Source organism: Marmota monax, unplaced genomic scaffold (assembly GCF_021218885.2).
Source record: "Marmota monax isolate L192 unplaced genomic scaffold, Marmota_monax_Labrador192_F-V1.1 WCK01_AAM20220418_F8-fsc00051, whole genome shotgun sequence".
Taxonomy (NCBI): Eukaryota; Metazoa; Chordata; class Mammalia; order Rodentia; family Sciuridae; genus Marmota; species Marmota monax.
Genome location: NW_026695202.1, coordinates 91,946 through 108,267, shown reverse-complemented (window position 1 = coordinate 108,267; position 16,322 = coordinate 91,946). Strand labels below are relative to the sequence as shown.

The window sequence follows — 16,322 nt, the reverse complement described above, 5'->3', positions numbered from 1 at the left end:
ATAATTTTAAAGACATTAAAAAACAGACTGGAACAGGGCAGATGAATAATTATTTAGAATTCAGAATTCAAGACTTAAAACTAAGATTATAGGTATTAACTATACAACTTAACATAAAAGATTTTCTAAATTAATACAGTTCATAAAATGTATAAATAGCTCCTAACTTGCAGGATGTAGCATTCTCTTCATGGTAAACATTACTATTATAGTTGGAACCCCTAAAGTATCTTTCTTCCTCTGCTTTAGAAGAAATATAGAATACACTGTCATAAAGTATGACTTCAGTATAAAATGTTATATGTCTACTTGGCTCTTCTGACATTTATTGTTATTCATATAGTTTTAATAAGATATCTAAAAAGTTGAGAAACTCAGTTCTTCCCCATAGGCACAGACATTTAAGACTTTGGGTCAAAACACAAAGCTATGAGGCATTATTCAAGATGGTGAAGAGGTCATGGTTTCAAACTGAAGACTCTTTTAAATTATAACACCATTGGGCCCCCATAGTTCACATGGAACTACATGTAATATAGGGAAACTAAACAAAATTTACATTAAAGAGGGAAGCTAGAAAGAATCCTCAAAGATGTGAAGAACATACTAAATAATTTTTCAAAAAACAAAAATTTCTATAAAATCCATATGACCTCCAAATTTGGCTGCAGCTTTTCTCACACTTGATGGACAATAGTGGTTATATTCAATTCTTCAGTGTGATTCTGTAGTAGGAGTAAAGCTGAAAATAGTTTCACTAAAAGTCACTTTGATAGTGGCATTTACATTTAATTAAAAGTCTTCAACCGGACAAACACTATTTTAAAAATTCATATTAGTTTTGTATCTAACTTGGATTTTAGCTAAGTGCTTATATATGAGAGGGGGAAAAAATACTCCAAACCTGAGTTTATCGACTAGCAATATGTCAATGACTCTCCCATCTCCTTTCTGTCTTTAGAAATCCCTTTCTATTTTAAGGCCCACTTCAAATCCTCTGCTTCAGGAAGTATTTCTTGATCCTGATAAGTAAATGCAATTTTTTTTCCATCCACTGAGTCCACATAGCTACTTATATTTTGTTTTTTTTTTCCTATGATCTGTTTTCCATAAAAAATAAGGTAGGTAAAGAACGTTGCACAGTATGCAGGAGACGGAGAAATGGGAGAGCCTCTTTCCTCCCATCTATATTTTCCCTAACTACTAGCACCTTCAACTAGACTGTAGTACATTGCAGCCAGACTGCGTCGATCTTTCATCTCCTATAAAATTTAGAAAAGGCCTTGAACTTAGTAGGTGATTGATTCATGCTTTTTAAACTGCATTCAGTTTCATATTACTAGTAACATAATGGATAGAGGCTGAGAAAACATTCCCATTTTTTTATAATCCACTATTTAAGGCATCTTGATAGGTATAATTATCAAAGACACACAATCATATATTTTTCCTCTTTCTATAAAATCTTTTAAAATTTTATCAAATAATAAATAAAATCTCAAAGTATCGAAGGACTTATAATGAAAGCTATCCCTTTTTCAATTCCAGTCTTCTTCCTCCAGAGTGACCATTTTTAAGTTTCTGTTCGATATTTCCATGTGTGTATTTCATTGTTTCTTGATTTGTCAATTTTCTATAGTACTTATTTTTTACTGCTATGACACATGACAATGTTACTTACATTACAGTAATTCTCCATTTGACATCTACTTGCCCAACAAATCACTGTTCTTAGTTATTCTTCTAGATTGCCTTAGTGTAATAACTTTAAATAAATTACTTAAAATTCCATTTCCTGTCCAATCAAATATAGGCAGATCTTATATTTGCAAGTTAACACAAAGTAGTGGAGAAAGTAGATTTTGGCATTAAAAAGTGACCTGGATTTGAATCTGACTTTTCTATGACTTTGAACCATTATATAATGAGCTCAAAAAGTTTCATTTTTCTCATTTACAAAGTGGAGAGGATGACATTTTTTGGAGGCTCTAGTAAAATTTACAGACAGTATATGCAAATAATTTGGCCCATGGTGTTAGATCAGGCAGATTCAATTTAAAAAAAAATTATGACATTTTTCTCTGCAAAATGAGGATTTAGTCTAGTCTTAGGACCCAGGCACAGTGAAAAAAATTTGGTAAAAAAAATCCTGTCACTTGAGACCCAGAATAGTTACTCAATATTAAAACAGAAATAAAGGGAATTCTGACAAGTCAAATCTTACCTTCCCATGTAACACAAAAGATGGGAAATATACAAAGTAGGAAAAAGGGATCAAATGATATTTTCAGCAATTATTGCATAATAAACAATGCTGGATCTGAGCTGATGCCTATATCCTATTTATATTTCACAAATAGAAAATGGTAGTTCCTACCCTGAGAAGTAGATTTAATGCAAATCCTCAAAGGCAACATTTTTTACAGGATAGGTAGCAGTGCTATTTCAAAACATGAGCTAAATATCTAAAATAAATCTTCATATGCAATGTTTTTGGACTTAATAGGTTGCAAAGATACCATATTTTAAATTGGGAGCTTTGTTTTGAACTCCCCATAGGTGAATTCAGTATTCCTATGACAGTGTCAAGATGGAGAACTATTAAGAAGGCAGAGAGGAACATTTTATCTTTACAGCCCTTCTCTGCATCAGTCAATGCTCAAGAAAAATCTCAAAAAAAGAAAAAGAAAGAAAAGAAATTAACACAATTCTTCTGGAGGATCTGAATTTTTTTTTGGAAATTCTAGATTTATATGTGGGATAGTCCTCCAGTTCTGGAAAGACTTTCCATCCTTCTATTTCTTTAGCCTCATTGATAATATCCAACAAAATTTATTCAGCATGCGATAAGCTAGAAAGGCTTCACAATAAAGCAGGTATCATAAGAGCTATTGTAAAAGACCCATAAGCCATGCTCTTTTACATTATTAGTGTTGTATAACTATAAATCTAGTGAGGTTGAAAGTTCACTCCCTTACAGAAGAAAGCTTGGTTTGTGTTAGTAGGAATAAACAGATTGATTCACCCACATTAATCACTAAAAGACCAAAGTTCTTCCTTCAGATGATTAACACTGAGTGGTCTTAATAACCCAATTACACTGGATCCTGACTGGAGTGCCACATTTGGCTAATAGCTGGGAGATGTTTCTCAACTCTAAAATGGAAATGATTCTACTGCGAAAGTCACCCAACAACGGCTGACCTTCAACAAAATTGCTTCCATGTTTCCCAAGAATGGCAAAATCATGATCTCCTAGGTTATAATACACCCTGCACTAAAAGCTCCAAATAGCAGGAATGACTTGAGAATCCCTGAAGGCGGGAATCCTTGGTGTCTTCCAATCTCTTGGATGCTAAGGTCTGTTGCTAGGATGACAAAGGACTCTTGTAGGTGAGAGGAAGAGAGAAACTCAGGATTAGGAGAAGTTACAGACCAGAAAGTCTGAGATTTTTAGCTTCACTCTAATGTTTACTCTCTTGATGCATAAGACTGGGTATACAGAAGGAGTTGAAATGAGTGTTCAACATGCATCGTGATAAGCCTCATGAAAGCCGGGACTCTGCCCACCTTGTGCCTTGGCTGCTCAGCTCTCAGTTAACTAAGCAGAGTAGAAGCTCACTATCAACCAACTGTTTACCATGGCGAAAGGCTCATGCTTTTAAATCTCAACTCCCTACTCGTTATAATTGTATGATCTGAGCTAAACATTTAAATCTCCCCAAGCTTATTAAGTGTAAACTATTTGAAATAGTCTTGGGTAAAATAAGTAATTTTAAATTTTACAAATAAATTTCTCTTCCCAGAAATTAATCATTTGGTTTTCTTTGTGGCTGCCTTTTGTATGACTTTCCCTCATTCACTTTATGTGATTCACTAATTCTCATTCAAATACTTGTGAAAAGATCCTCTGGAAAATTCTGTATAAATGCATCACATAGGTCAAGAGAATGTGCATGTGACCCTTGGCAAAGGAAAAATAAAATGCAAATAAGTGAAGAATTTTGGTATGTATTTTTAGAAAACACAATTTTATTACTCAGCAAATGATAGCAAGGAGCACTGATAACCAATGCCTGCATTTAGCTAGGCCCAAAATAGCTTCTTTTCCTATGCACACCCTTATTTACTCAACTCAAATCACACATTGAAAAGAACTCCACTTAAAGAGGAAGAGATCCAAATGAAGTATGATTTCTGTTATTTCTAAACCACAGCACTATTTTGAAAGGCACCACCTTCACCTTCAACAAAATGAGAAACAAAAGAGAAGTCTAAAGCAGCCCTTATGGATCTTCTTTCCTACAATTTCAAAGTCATGAAAGACTTTCTCTACTACCCATAACAAAAATCCATCTCACAAACTGGGAAACAGAGAATTCTGTCTCAGCTTCAGAGCTATTCAGTAGAGTATCCAGATTCCTTAGGTTCAGTAAACAAGCCTCAGTCTGTTTTCAATAATATCTGTTTGCAGAAAGGGGGAAGAGAAAACAACAAAGTTTCACACTCAACTAATTCTCATTTTTAAGAAACCAAAGTTGGCACTGTGGGGGAAAAGTCCCATAAGAAATTTAAAAATACAGGTTCTAGAGGGGAGTCCATCAATTACTAAATTTGCACTTTGGGACAAGCAATTTCATTTTCTGAACCACAACAGAATAAGGGTAATTGCACTCTACAGACTGCTGTAAGAACTAAATGAAATGTAAGAGAAAAATTTGTGGCTGCTCTTTGGAAAATAGAATATCATCTCAATGTAAGATGCTGGTATCATAAGTATCCTCCCAAAAATTTGCCATACATTTGCCTTTTCCTTATTTTTCTTTCCTATATAAGAAGTATCTTGAAAGGTACTTATTGAGTTCAATTTATTCCCTAATTTGAGACCAAATCTTGACTTTGGTTCCAGAAAGTAATCTTCAAAACTCAGGGAAATAGGAATAAATTTTATAATACCAGAACCAGAAAACAGGAGAATGAAAAATTAAAAGCCCAGTGCTAACTAGAAAAAGCAGAAAAGCTACAAAGTGGAATGTTACTTATATAGAAAAAAAAATAAGAAGAATTTATTCAAATGACTGCATTTGTGTTCAAAAGAATCTAACTGGACCTTTTTTCAGTTGGTTTTCTTATGCTAAGGTTTGAACTATTGCAGAGTTTTAAAATTAAATTTTCCAAGGCTTTGTTATGCTAACTTGCTAGAAATATTGCTCCCAAGTTGTTTGAAGGAGAAGATAACAGCACATTGAATGAGAGAATTAGGCCAACTGAGTGGGAGTCTTGCCTCCAGGACTTACTGACTGTATGACCTTGAACTAGACTTACTCTTCTCTGAGCCTTACTTTCCCTATCTCTAAAATAAGGACAATAAAATGAAGGTATAATGGGAATTAAATGAGATAATGAATACAAAGAACTTGTGTTTTTTGAGATAGAGAATATAGTGGTGTGTTTAATAAATTGTAGCTATAATTTTGTTCTTGTCAAACTATGCATTTAATGCTAGGTATTCAGACAGCACATTACTTGTTCTGGCTCATTGGAAAAACAAAATCCTAAAGTTTCTTTCCTATGAAATCTGTAAGTTTCAGCATTTAAATACCATATTTATATAAGGGGGAAATAATCATGCACCAAAGGGGAAAGGACCACTCAAGTTTATAAAAATACTTGTGTTAGAAATCGCTTTGGGAGGTAATGAAACATACCAGCAAAAGGTCACTTTACAAACTCTAGAAGAGAACAAAGGACATTTTCTGTGACTAATGAAACTTCTCCAGGACTATATAATGGGCCTCACTGATAAAGAAAAAGTAACAGTAGAAATATTTCAGAAAGATTCCAATTCTATTTGATAACATTAAGTTGGGAAAAATTGATCTACCCATTAAACTTTACAGCTTTAAACTCAAAAAACTGAAGTCAATGCATCAGTTCACTCTTCTCTTGAACCCTGAATTATAGACCCACATCTAGTACTATTTTATTCTTTATTAGTTACCTATATAAAAGTGAAATAGAAATAATATTCATTAATTTTGACTGACTAAAGGATACAGACAATACAAAATCAATAAGCAAGAGAAGCATCTGAAACAACCCAAAGAAGAAAGAAACCATACAACATAGAAGCAAATGGCTCCTTTGTCGATGCAGCATAATGAGACCCCATCTTATGGGTTCTGGCACAGGCTCACTGTGGAGCTGCTGTATAGTGGGGTGACTAAGCAGGAAATGATTCTGGGACATGTACACTTTAAGACTTCTGAATTTTGCTTATCATGATGGGGACACAAAAATGATCACTGCCATTTACTACTAAGCACCTACTAAGCACCAGGCATCATAGTGGGTATTTGACAGAAATGAAATTATTTAGTTGTCACAAAAAGGCTATAAAAGGCTTGCCAGACATAATGCATAAAAACATAGGATGTCCAGCTAAATTGAATTTCAAATAAACAACATAATTTCTTATTATAAGTATGTTCTTATAATAAGTAAGTGCAATTTGGGGGACACACACTCAAAAAGTACTAGTTTATCTAAAATTTGAATTCACTGGGAGCCCTGTATTTAATCTGGCAACACTTAATACTGTGAGATAAGTATTAACATTCTTTACTGATCAGGAAACTGAGATGTAGAGAAATTAAGTAATTTGTCCAGGGCCGTATGGCTATCAGGTTGACATATCTGGGTCTTAAACCTGACAGCAAAGCTTGCATTCATAACCAGTGTACTGCACAGTCTTATTATGCTCTTTCCTACATCTGGGTGGTCATCTCCCTTTCTTCCTATTGACAGTCCACAGTCAGAATGCTCCTGCATCTTTCTTTAAATCTGTATTCTAGCCCTTAATACCATTTGACTTCTATCAAAATAGGTTAAGTGCATGTTCCATAGTGGGTATTTTCCCACTTTCTTTCTTAATGTCACTTCGGTTTCCTTTGGGGAATATGCCTCTCCCTCACTCCCTCACAGTATATAATCCATTTGGAAAGAGACATTAACGGGTCCTAACCTTCCATTCTGAAGGCTGAAAGGAGAGCTCTCCTCCGGTACTAACCTTTGTCTCATCACCGTCAATCCAACCAAAGGAAAGGTCCATGGCCAATAGGACCATCTCTTTCAAAGCTTGAAAACATGGGCCAAGTGATGGAAAAACGTAAGAGTTCGTTTACTCCAGATAATCAAATAACTCATTTTTTGACTTTGGTTCCTTTTTTAAAGCTAGTTTCCTAAGCTTTCCTCATTCTCCAAATTTAAATTCCTTCTTTGCTTGAATTAAATAATTGGTTTGGTTTTTGTTTTTATAACAAAGAACCCTGTCTCTTAAACATGACTCTGAGCTCCCTGAGTTTGGTACCATTCCAGTTCTAAGGAAGGTGTATTTCAAATAAGTATTTGTTAGTACAAAGTAGGCATTCAGAAATGTTTGTAAATTTCAGGAGGTGGGGCAGAGACAAAGGAAGTGAAATCATCCAGGATGATAACATGAAGAGTCTACAACAGTAGCGGGCTCTTTCTTTCGGCCCTAAGCTACCAGTCCAAGTGGGCTTTTAGACAGTGCTTTGGGAACTGAAATCATTAACTTTGAGAAGAGTAGATGGATGACTTAAAAGGCCTCAAGATGACTAACACATCTGTGTACTTCTAAAATCTATGACTCACTATATAAGTAAGAAACTCAGTTTGAGAGTTCTTTCATAATCTTCCACCAAGAACTATGATGCATTAGTGCAAATACACTAAGAATAAAGAGGATGGAACTTAAATCACATACTACCTTGCCAGAATAAAATGATCTTTAAATATACTTTTAAAAAATGGTTTCTAATTGTAATTTTTAAACATAATTTTTCTTAATTATTATTCTGCACTAAAGGATTGGCTTTACTTATCTTTTCAACCAATAGTCAATGTATGTAGGTTTTAGTAACCTGTGACACCATGATAAATAGATAAATGTAGTGATGTGTTCTTAAAGTAAGGGCAGAGAACTTAAGACTTGCTAAATTATCCCATGTTGATATTACACCATTAAGAAGTGTCTAAATAACATTTCTTTAATTTTTATTATACTAATAGAAAAGAATGTCAATTAGAGGAAAGAACAGACTGATTCTACTCTGTCTGGGTCAGCTTATAACAGAATATTCCATTCAAGTCCAAGCACTGTATTTTCAAAGTCTAATGAAATAAGACTGTTTCCAGGAGCAGAATGGGTAAGATGGTGAAGAATTTGAATATCATGTCATTTAACAAAGCAGTAAAGAAACCAGGAAATGTTTCAGTTGGAAAATAATTCAGGATGAGTTTTTAAACAGCTGAAGGAGTGCATGAAAGTAAAATTAGATTTAGTCTGTAAAATTTCAGAATACAAACCCGAATCTGGCAGGTAGAATAGATTTTGACAAGAAACAAATAATCATTTATTAAGAACCTACTCTGAACAGTGCATGGGGTTAGTTAGGAGTGATAGAGGATACAAAGATTAATCCAGTATAATTTCTGCCTTCCAGAAGTGTGACACTCTAAATCAGGTGAACTTTTATCAGGCTTCCAAGTTCTGTGGAAGCATGGTGAAGTGAGACATCAATTCCAACCAGTGAGCTCTCAAAAGATCTCTTGGAGGAAGAGGAATTTGAATGACATATTGAGCAATGAAAGAGCTAGAGATTTATTGGGGAAGAGCACTCTAAAATAAAGGTGCTCAAGAAATGGCTGAGAAATGAAGGAGCAAAAGCCTAATAGATAAATTGTGAAAAGTGATGAAAAAGTGGGTAATGGGAATATCAAAGGAGAAAAGTTCAGAAAAGTAGGGAGAGTTTAAATTATAGAGGACTTGAAAAATGGGCTCCCAAGGCAGCACTTTCTTCTGGATAACCCTAAAGATTTTTAAAAGGAGAGCTAAGGTTAATCATCTTCTCCAGGATGGGACTTTGAGGTGGTTTGGAAAAATTAAATGGAGAGAGCCAGAAAAGGCAGTAAGATAACACCCAAACTCTTCTACTAAGCCCTCCAGAATTCTTGTCTATCATCAACCTCTTCTCAGATTGCTCCCTTCATCTGGATCTGATAAAAACCTAGATTTTCCTAGAGGCCACTATGTCCCAGTGGTTCTTTCTTTCTATTTTTTCCCATAGACCTGGCACCAGCTGGATTAGAAGGAGGAGCAGGTATCTTCCTTGAGTCTCAAGGCTACCTTTAACCATGATCCTTCCCTTTTCCCTAAACACCCCCAGCCTTGAATCTTACATTGTTTTATTGTGTCGCCTTCTATTCTTCATCTCTGCACTCACCTGCTATCTCCCAGGTTACATTCCCTTATTCCTTGATGCAGTTAACCTGGCTCATCATTCTTCCCAAAACTACCGGACCAATTCCTGACCATTTCAATTTAAAACTATCCCTCAGTATCCAAGGTAGATTGGTTCCAAGATCCTCCACTGATAGCAAATCCTGCAGATGCCCAAGTCCCTTGCATAAAATGCTCAAGTCCCTTACATACACCCTTGCATTTAACCTCCACACAGCCTCCAGTGTAATTTAAATCATCTCTATATTACTTATATCACCTAATGTGATGCAAGTGATATTGTTTTGAGAAAAAATCATAAATCACAAGAAAAATGTCTGTACACATTCATTACAGAAACAATTTTTTTTCCGAATATTTTTGATACACATTGGGTTGAGTCCACAAATGCAGAATAGAATCCATGGATAAGAAGGGCTGACTGCATGTATAAATGATCTTTCCCATACTCTTGCCTCTCAGTCCCTGGGAAGCCTTCAATAATCTTACCCCATGCCCCAGTACAGTCTCTTACTTTAAACTCTGGTCTAGACCTTGTCTTTCCCAGAAATAGTACCCACCTCTGCAATATCAGTGCTGTTTGTCTCACTGACTGACCATCTATCTATTCTTACTTTTCCAGCTCTTTCTTTCATTACCCTAACTTCAACACCCTTGGGACCCCTCTAAGACCTCCATCCAACTGGTCCTACCAACTTTTCAGCATTCTTCTCCTCCTTCATGTCTTTACCCCCCTGTTCCCTAGGCTTAAGTCACATAATCAATCATTGTGGTCACTCCCTTCCCTTCATGTTTGGTTTCATCTCTGGCTTCATTCTCATTCACAGTGGTGACCACATTAAAGATAAAACTTACACAATGGTAAAAAAAAATTTATACCCCCATCACACCTGCCCCAAACCATCTATTCCATCTTCCCACCTGTTAGCTACTATCATCAAAGATGCTATCTATGACCTTATTGTGCGTAATTCCTGTCCTGCCATGGACACCACCTCACAAATTCTCACCTCTCTTTAATATCATGCACTCTCTACTGGAGTGTTTGCTATTTTGAAAAGAAACTCTATCTGCCTCACTTTACTCCCTAGTAGCTTCCTTGTTCTTTTATTGTCCTTCATAGACAAAAAAAAGTTGTCTATATCCACAGCATCTATTCGTAGCCTTCATTCTCTCTTAAACCCACTTCAATCATGGCTTCATCTCCACCATGTCACCAAAACTGCTCTTATCCAAATCACCATTAACTTTCACTTTACTAAAATCAATGGCCAATCCTCAGTCCTCAACTTACTTGACTTTCAACTTGTAACCTGACGTTGCTAATCATTATTGCTGCATTTTTCTTGGCCTTTCTTACTGGTGGTTTATATCCTCTATGACCATTTATTACTGTGTTGAATTGCCCCAGGTCTTAGTCCTTCATCCTTTACCCTCTCTGTCTATACACTTATCTCTCAGTATTCATAGGGGATTGGTTCCTGGACACCCCATGGGTGTCAAAAACCCATTATATTCAAGTCCATTATATAAAATGGTATAGTATTGCATGTAACCAGTCCTATCCTCCTGTATATTTTAAATCATCCTATAATACTTTCTATAAGGTCCTTGCTTAGCATTTGGACAGCTATCTTAAGTGACAGCTGCCATTTTAAGAAAAATTATGCTTTCCCGCCCAAGGGTGTTTTTGAGAAAGGCTCACCACTCCCTCATACCAACCCAACCTTTCACTGTCCCCTGCACAGATCTAATCCCTGAGCCTGCCCCATAAAAGTCCCAAACCCCAAGCCTGTTTTGCCTCTCTCCATCTATGGAGAAATGTGCCTTTATTTGTCAGCTCTGACAAATAAATTCCCATGTATATCTCTGCCTGGTCTCCGTCTTTCATTTCTTGCTCGCCCATCTCTCAGTTTTTCACATTCCTTTCACTTGCAATACCTAATAAGATGTAAATGCTTTATGTATTGTTCAGGGAATAATGATAAGAGAAAAAGTCTGTTCATGTTCTGCATATATAAATGTATTTTCCAAATAATTTTGATATGCACTTGATTAAATACAGAGATGCAAAACTTACCAAAATGAGGGACCAACTGTATTTCTTCATTTAGTCATCTCTTTCTATACAATGACTTTGAATGTCATGTATATGACACAGCTGTCAATTTTAAATCGCCTTTGTGGATTAATCTCTCAACTCCAGACATGTTTATCCTCCCACCCACATGATCTTGCCACTTCTTGAATATCATATCCATGATCCAAATTCTGATTTCAGCCTTACCTTTGCCCTTAAACCAGACAAATATTCTTCCCCTGCAGCCTTCCCAATCTCAGATAATAGTAATACAATTTATTCATATCAAAAACTTTTTGAGTCATCTTTAACCCTTTTTTCCCTTACCCCACTTACAATCTATTGGAGAATTATGTTGGTCCAATTTAAAAATATATCCAGAATCTAAATTATCACCATCATATCTTCTACTCTAAGTCAGAACTACTATCATCTCTCAACTAGATGATTTTGGAGGTTTCCTATTTGACCTTCCTCTTTTTATCCTCTCTCCACTACCTCATAGTGTATCCTCAAATAACTGAAGTGATTTCATTAAGATATTTCAGGTCATAAGACTCTTATTCTCAAAACCTTCTAACATCTCCCATTTTAAACATCTCCCACTGTAAGTTTAAAGTACTTACAATGGCCTGCTACATCTGGTCCCTATGACTTCATTAAGCAGAGTTTTTCCTCCTTGCTCACTACATTCTTGGTTCATTGACCTCCGTATGCTTCTTCAAACTGGCAGATTGACTCCTACCCTAGGGAATTCAGTTGCCCAAATATCATGGTCCTCAGCTACTTCTATTCTTTGATTGTACATCTCCACGATGTAACCTACCCTGCCCACCTGATAGAATTATAACATGCCCACTCTCCACTACCTGATTCCTCTACTTATACTTTAATCCATAATGCCCTCATCATAAACACTACATATTTATTATGTTATATATAGTTAATATGTAACTATATACAGTAATTACAACTAAAAGATGGCTGTATACAACTATAATATTGGTTATATATTGTATAGTTTATCTATTTATTATGTTGATTTATTCTTTCTCCCACCTAGTAAGTGATCTCTCCTAGGGCAGGAATTTTTGTCTATTCTCTGATGTATCTCAAGTACTCATTAAAAGGCAGGCAGGCAGAGCAATTAAAAAGCTATCGTAATCTCTAAAAAACCGCTGATGGAGTTCCGTTTGGTTCTACCCTATAAATATTTATTGGGAGTACAAAGATGAACAATCCAAACTGGCCTTGAAGACCTTGCAGAAGACAGACAGGTAATATCAAAATGAGAAAAGATAATGGAGCAAAACCAGGGAATCCTAGAAAGAGCGGCATATGCAAAGGTTCAGAGGCATGAAATAGCACTACATATTTAAAGAACTGAAAGCCCATCAATATGAACAGATGTGATGGTCTGTTCCCCATTCCCTAACTAGTCATAATTTAGGGAGAATTGATCCTATCTGTTGAAAGGCCTTAAACACAGAACTAAGGCCTCCGGGAAGGAGTTCCACCTGTGGATAGCAGCTGTCGCTGTGCATGAGCGTTACAGCCCGCCCTTCCAGATGGCCTGCCCTATAGAAGTCAAACGTGCCTGCTCAGTCCCAACATGACAAAAGCCAATTTCCTACAATCAGTCTCTAGTACACCACTTATGTTTTTCCAGTTGAATCCTAATAGATACAGTAGGGTAATAAAATTTAAGGCAGAATCAGGTGAAAAATTGAAGGATGAAAAGTGCATTTCTTTTTAACGTACTAAGGCACTTGGGTTTGACCCTATCAACAATAGGACAAGCAAGGTGCATACAACGACCAGGGAGAGAGATGACTCTTTCAGGATTTGCTATAGAGGATGAACTGGGACAGGAGGCAAGAGGAAGAGAGAGAGATACTAGACATTGGGAAAACAGCAAAGCTACACATGGGAGAAGAGGAGAAGTCAAAAGTTTGTTACAAAAGCATAGGGAACAGTGTTCTGGGAAGAAGTATGTGGTCCAACCAGGTCTGCAGCATCCGAAGGGTGTGGCAAGCATCTACCACTTGTGATAAAAGGAGGTCACTAAGGTCCTCAATAATGGCCACAGTGGAGAGGAAGAACTGGAAACTAGATTGGATTGGCTGAAGGGTGACTGGAAAGTAGATTATTCTGCCCAAAGTTTTGTTTATAAGGGAGGAGGGGAAAGTGGCAGAAGAGAGAAGGCGACACAGTATCAAATGAAGATGCTCAGAATGGGAGAAGCTTGGGTCTTTGCATGGCCTCAGAGTGAATGGCCAGCACTGTAGGAAGGGAAACAAGAGGTGAAAACAAGGGGATACGTTTTCCTGAGCAAGGTTCAAGGAAGAAGAGGTGACTGAGGCTCAAAGGACACAGGTAAAGTCCTGTTCCAAGATGGTGGGAGGTCCCTCAACTTCTGAAAACTAGGGAAACAAAGGGAAGGATAGGAATCAATAATGATATATTTGAAGACAGAGCAAAAGGAACCTCCTGTAATTCATGCCTGGTGGCCTTGAGGTTTTTCGGAAAGGTTGAGAAACAAGTTTACCAACTCATGGGAGGAGATGGTATGACATGGCAAGAGGTTGAGACTTGGCTTCCCTGGGGATTAGGTCACCACCTGCTAGGACATTACAGAAAATAATTAAGATTGGGTGAGTTATTCTGAATGATATCTAAATTCCCTTGTAATTCAACATGTCCACAACATCACCTTCCAGGAACATTACCTTTTAAATGATGTTTCTTCATCATCCAAAACAATGACTAGCCTACTCAATAAGTATTTGTTGAATGAATGAATGAATGAATATTTAAATGAGCTTCTCCCCCAAACAAACACATACAACATTTTAGTTGGAATCACATGCTTTAATGTAGAATTGTTTTTAACATTTTTAAGAGACCACAAGTGCATCCCAGAGGCCATGAAACCTAATACAATGACTCTAGTCTTCTCCCCTGACCTCAGGAGGATGTGAGCAAGACAATCCAGATAACTTGGGTTTTTAAGTGGGTATTTTTAGCTTGAATTTTTTTTTCTGAGCTATTTTAGAGTAAATTATCAGGAAAAAGGCCAAATCTCTATTTTAGTATACAAGTTTTTCTAAACTGAGCAGGAGTTTATCTGTCTGATTTTCATTTAGATTCTACCACTGTAGGTGGAATGAATTCTTAATCTCTTCTGATATATCCATCTCCTGTTATTGGTCTTGGTGGCGATTTACCACTGACTGAAGTAAAGATAGAGAAAGAGTATGAAACAAGACTTCTGGGAAAAAAATAAAATAAACTTAATTGGACGTATAGCATAATGAATGTAATGAAGGTTGTATCGGGTTGCTGTAAAAATGGGTCCCTGTTGAACTTCCCCATGCATTACCTGCATGGAAAATTTTGGTTTTTCCATTAGTGATTCCAGAAGAGCTTGCCTCCATTTTTATTGACCTTCTTCTGCCTGGTGGGAGTGAGGAATGCCTGACCACGGGCAGGTGACGACGTGACCCTGGACGGCTTGCCACACTTCGCCGTTGATGGATTTGTAAACGCTTTTCAGCCCCATGAATAGATAAACTTAAACCTAGAACGAGAAATAGCACCATTAGACTAAAGAAGTCAGTTCCGAATGACTAAAATGTCAGGTTATGTTCTTGCATGAATACCAGCGAGCATAAGCCAGAATGTTTCAAATTCCTAAGAAATGCTAGTGATACTAGAATTGTAATATCAGTAGATTTTCATATAACGTTATTTACTAAACATTGCTTCTTTCAAAAATGGATGTCCTTAGTAATCACAGCAAGACTTTTAGGAATGTATGTTCAACAAAATCAAACAGTAAACTTTTATCAAAATTATTTTCAAAGTCCTAGGAAAATATGCACATATTTGGCACGCTGTTGTCAGGGGCTGTGGGGCTTAGGAACTGTTTCTGAAGTGACTGGAATTTCAGTACAAATCAAGGAACATTCTCTATGGAATGCACAGATAGTTAGAGTCATCCACATTTACACCTCCGATAATCTAGAATTATGTGAATTTTTAGAAATATTTTATTCAAGAGAATTTCAGACAGACGGAATGTAAAATAATAGTATTACGAAACCCATGCACCTATCCCCGGCAACAAATACCAAGACTTTTCCATTTTTGCTCCATCTGTCCCTCTCCCTTTGTTGTTGGTCTGCTTTTTTCATTGTTGGAGTAGTCTAAAGCCAATTTTAGATATCATGTCAATCTCATCAAAAGCATATATTGATCATGTTGACTTACATCAATTTCATCAAAGTGGATTATATCCACTGATATATATCAACTGGTCAAAAAAGTTCTGAGCTCAAAAGATGTATTTTTTAAAATGCTCACTGATTGCCATTGGTGTTTGTTAAAATACCAATTCATTACTCAGGAAATTGATAAAAGGGAAAAAGTAAGCATGTATCCTGCCTTCCCTTTACCCACAATATTTCAAAAGACACAAAGAGTTGCTGAAAGAAAGTTATTCACTATAGAAAATTTCCTGTTAATAAATGCTGATGGGAAAGAAAATTATAAAATCATTTTAAAATCCCCAGTAAAATATGAAAGGTGACAGGATTTATCCAAAGAAACTCTGTGAGGACAGAACTAGAATTCAAACTCATAGATGGCAGAATCCAGCTCTGTTTTTTAAAGAGAGTATTAGTCTTATAATGCCATCAAGGCAGTGGGACTTATCAGGAATCATGTTATCTGACAGAGGAAAGCTAAGCTTCACCAAATTGCAGAATTTTTCATTAAGAATCTTTTGAGCCGGGCTGGGTGTGGCACAACTGTATCCCAGTGGCTCAGGAGGCTAAGACAGGAGGATCTCGAGTTCAAAGCCAGCCTCAGCAAGGATGAGGCACTAAGCAACTCAGTGAGACCCTGTCTCTAAATAAA

At 36.4% G+C, this 16,322-nt stretch overlaps 1 protein-coding gene across 3 annotated transcripts in view; it reads right to left on the bottom strand.

Moving 5' to 3' along the window:
- Ano4 (anoctamin 4) overlaps positions 1 to 14,978 on the bottom strand; it is a 191,340-nt gene extending 176,362 nt beyond the window's left edge. For all 3 annotated transcript variants that reach the window (XM_058574231.1, XM_058574230.1, XM_046429758.2), the window contains exon 1: positions 14,785 to 14,978. In XM_058574231.1, coding sequence (XP_058430214.1) covers positions 14,785 to 14,811 — 27 coding nt within the window. In that variant the 5' untranslated portion in view covers positions 14,812 to 14,978. The remainder of the gene's footprint in view (positions 1 to 14,784) is intronic.
- Positions 14,979 to 16,322: the final 1,344 nt, after the last annotated feature.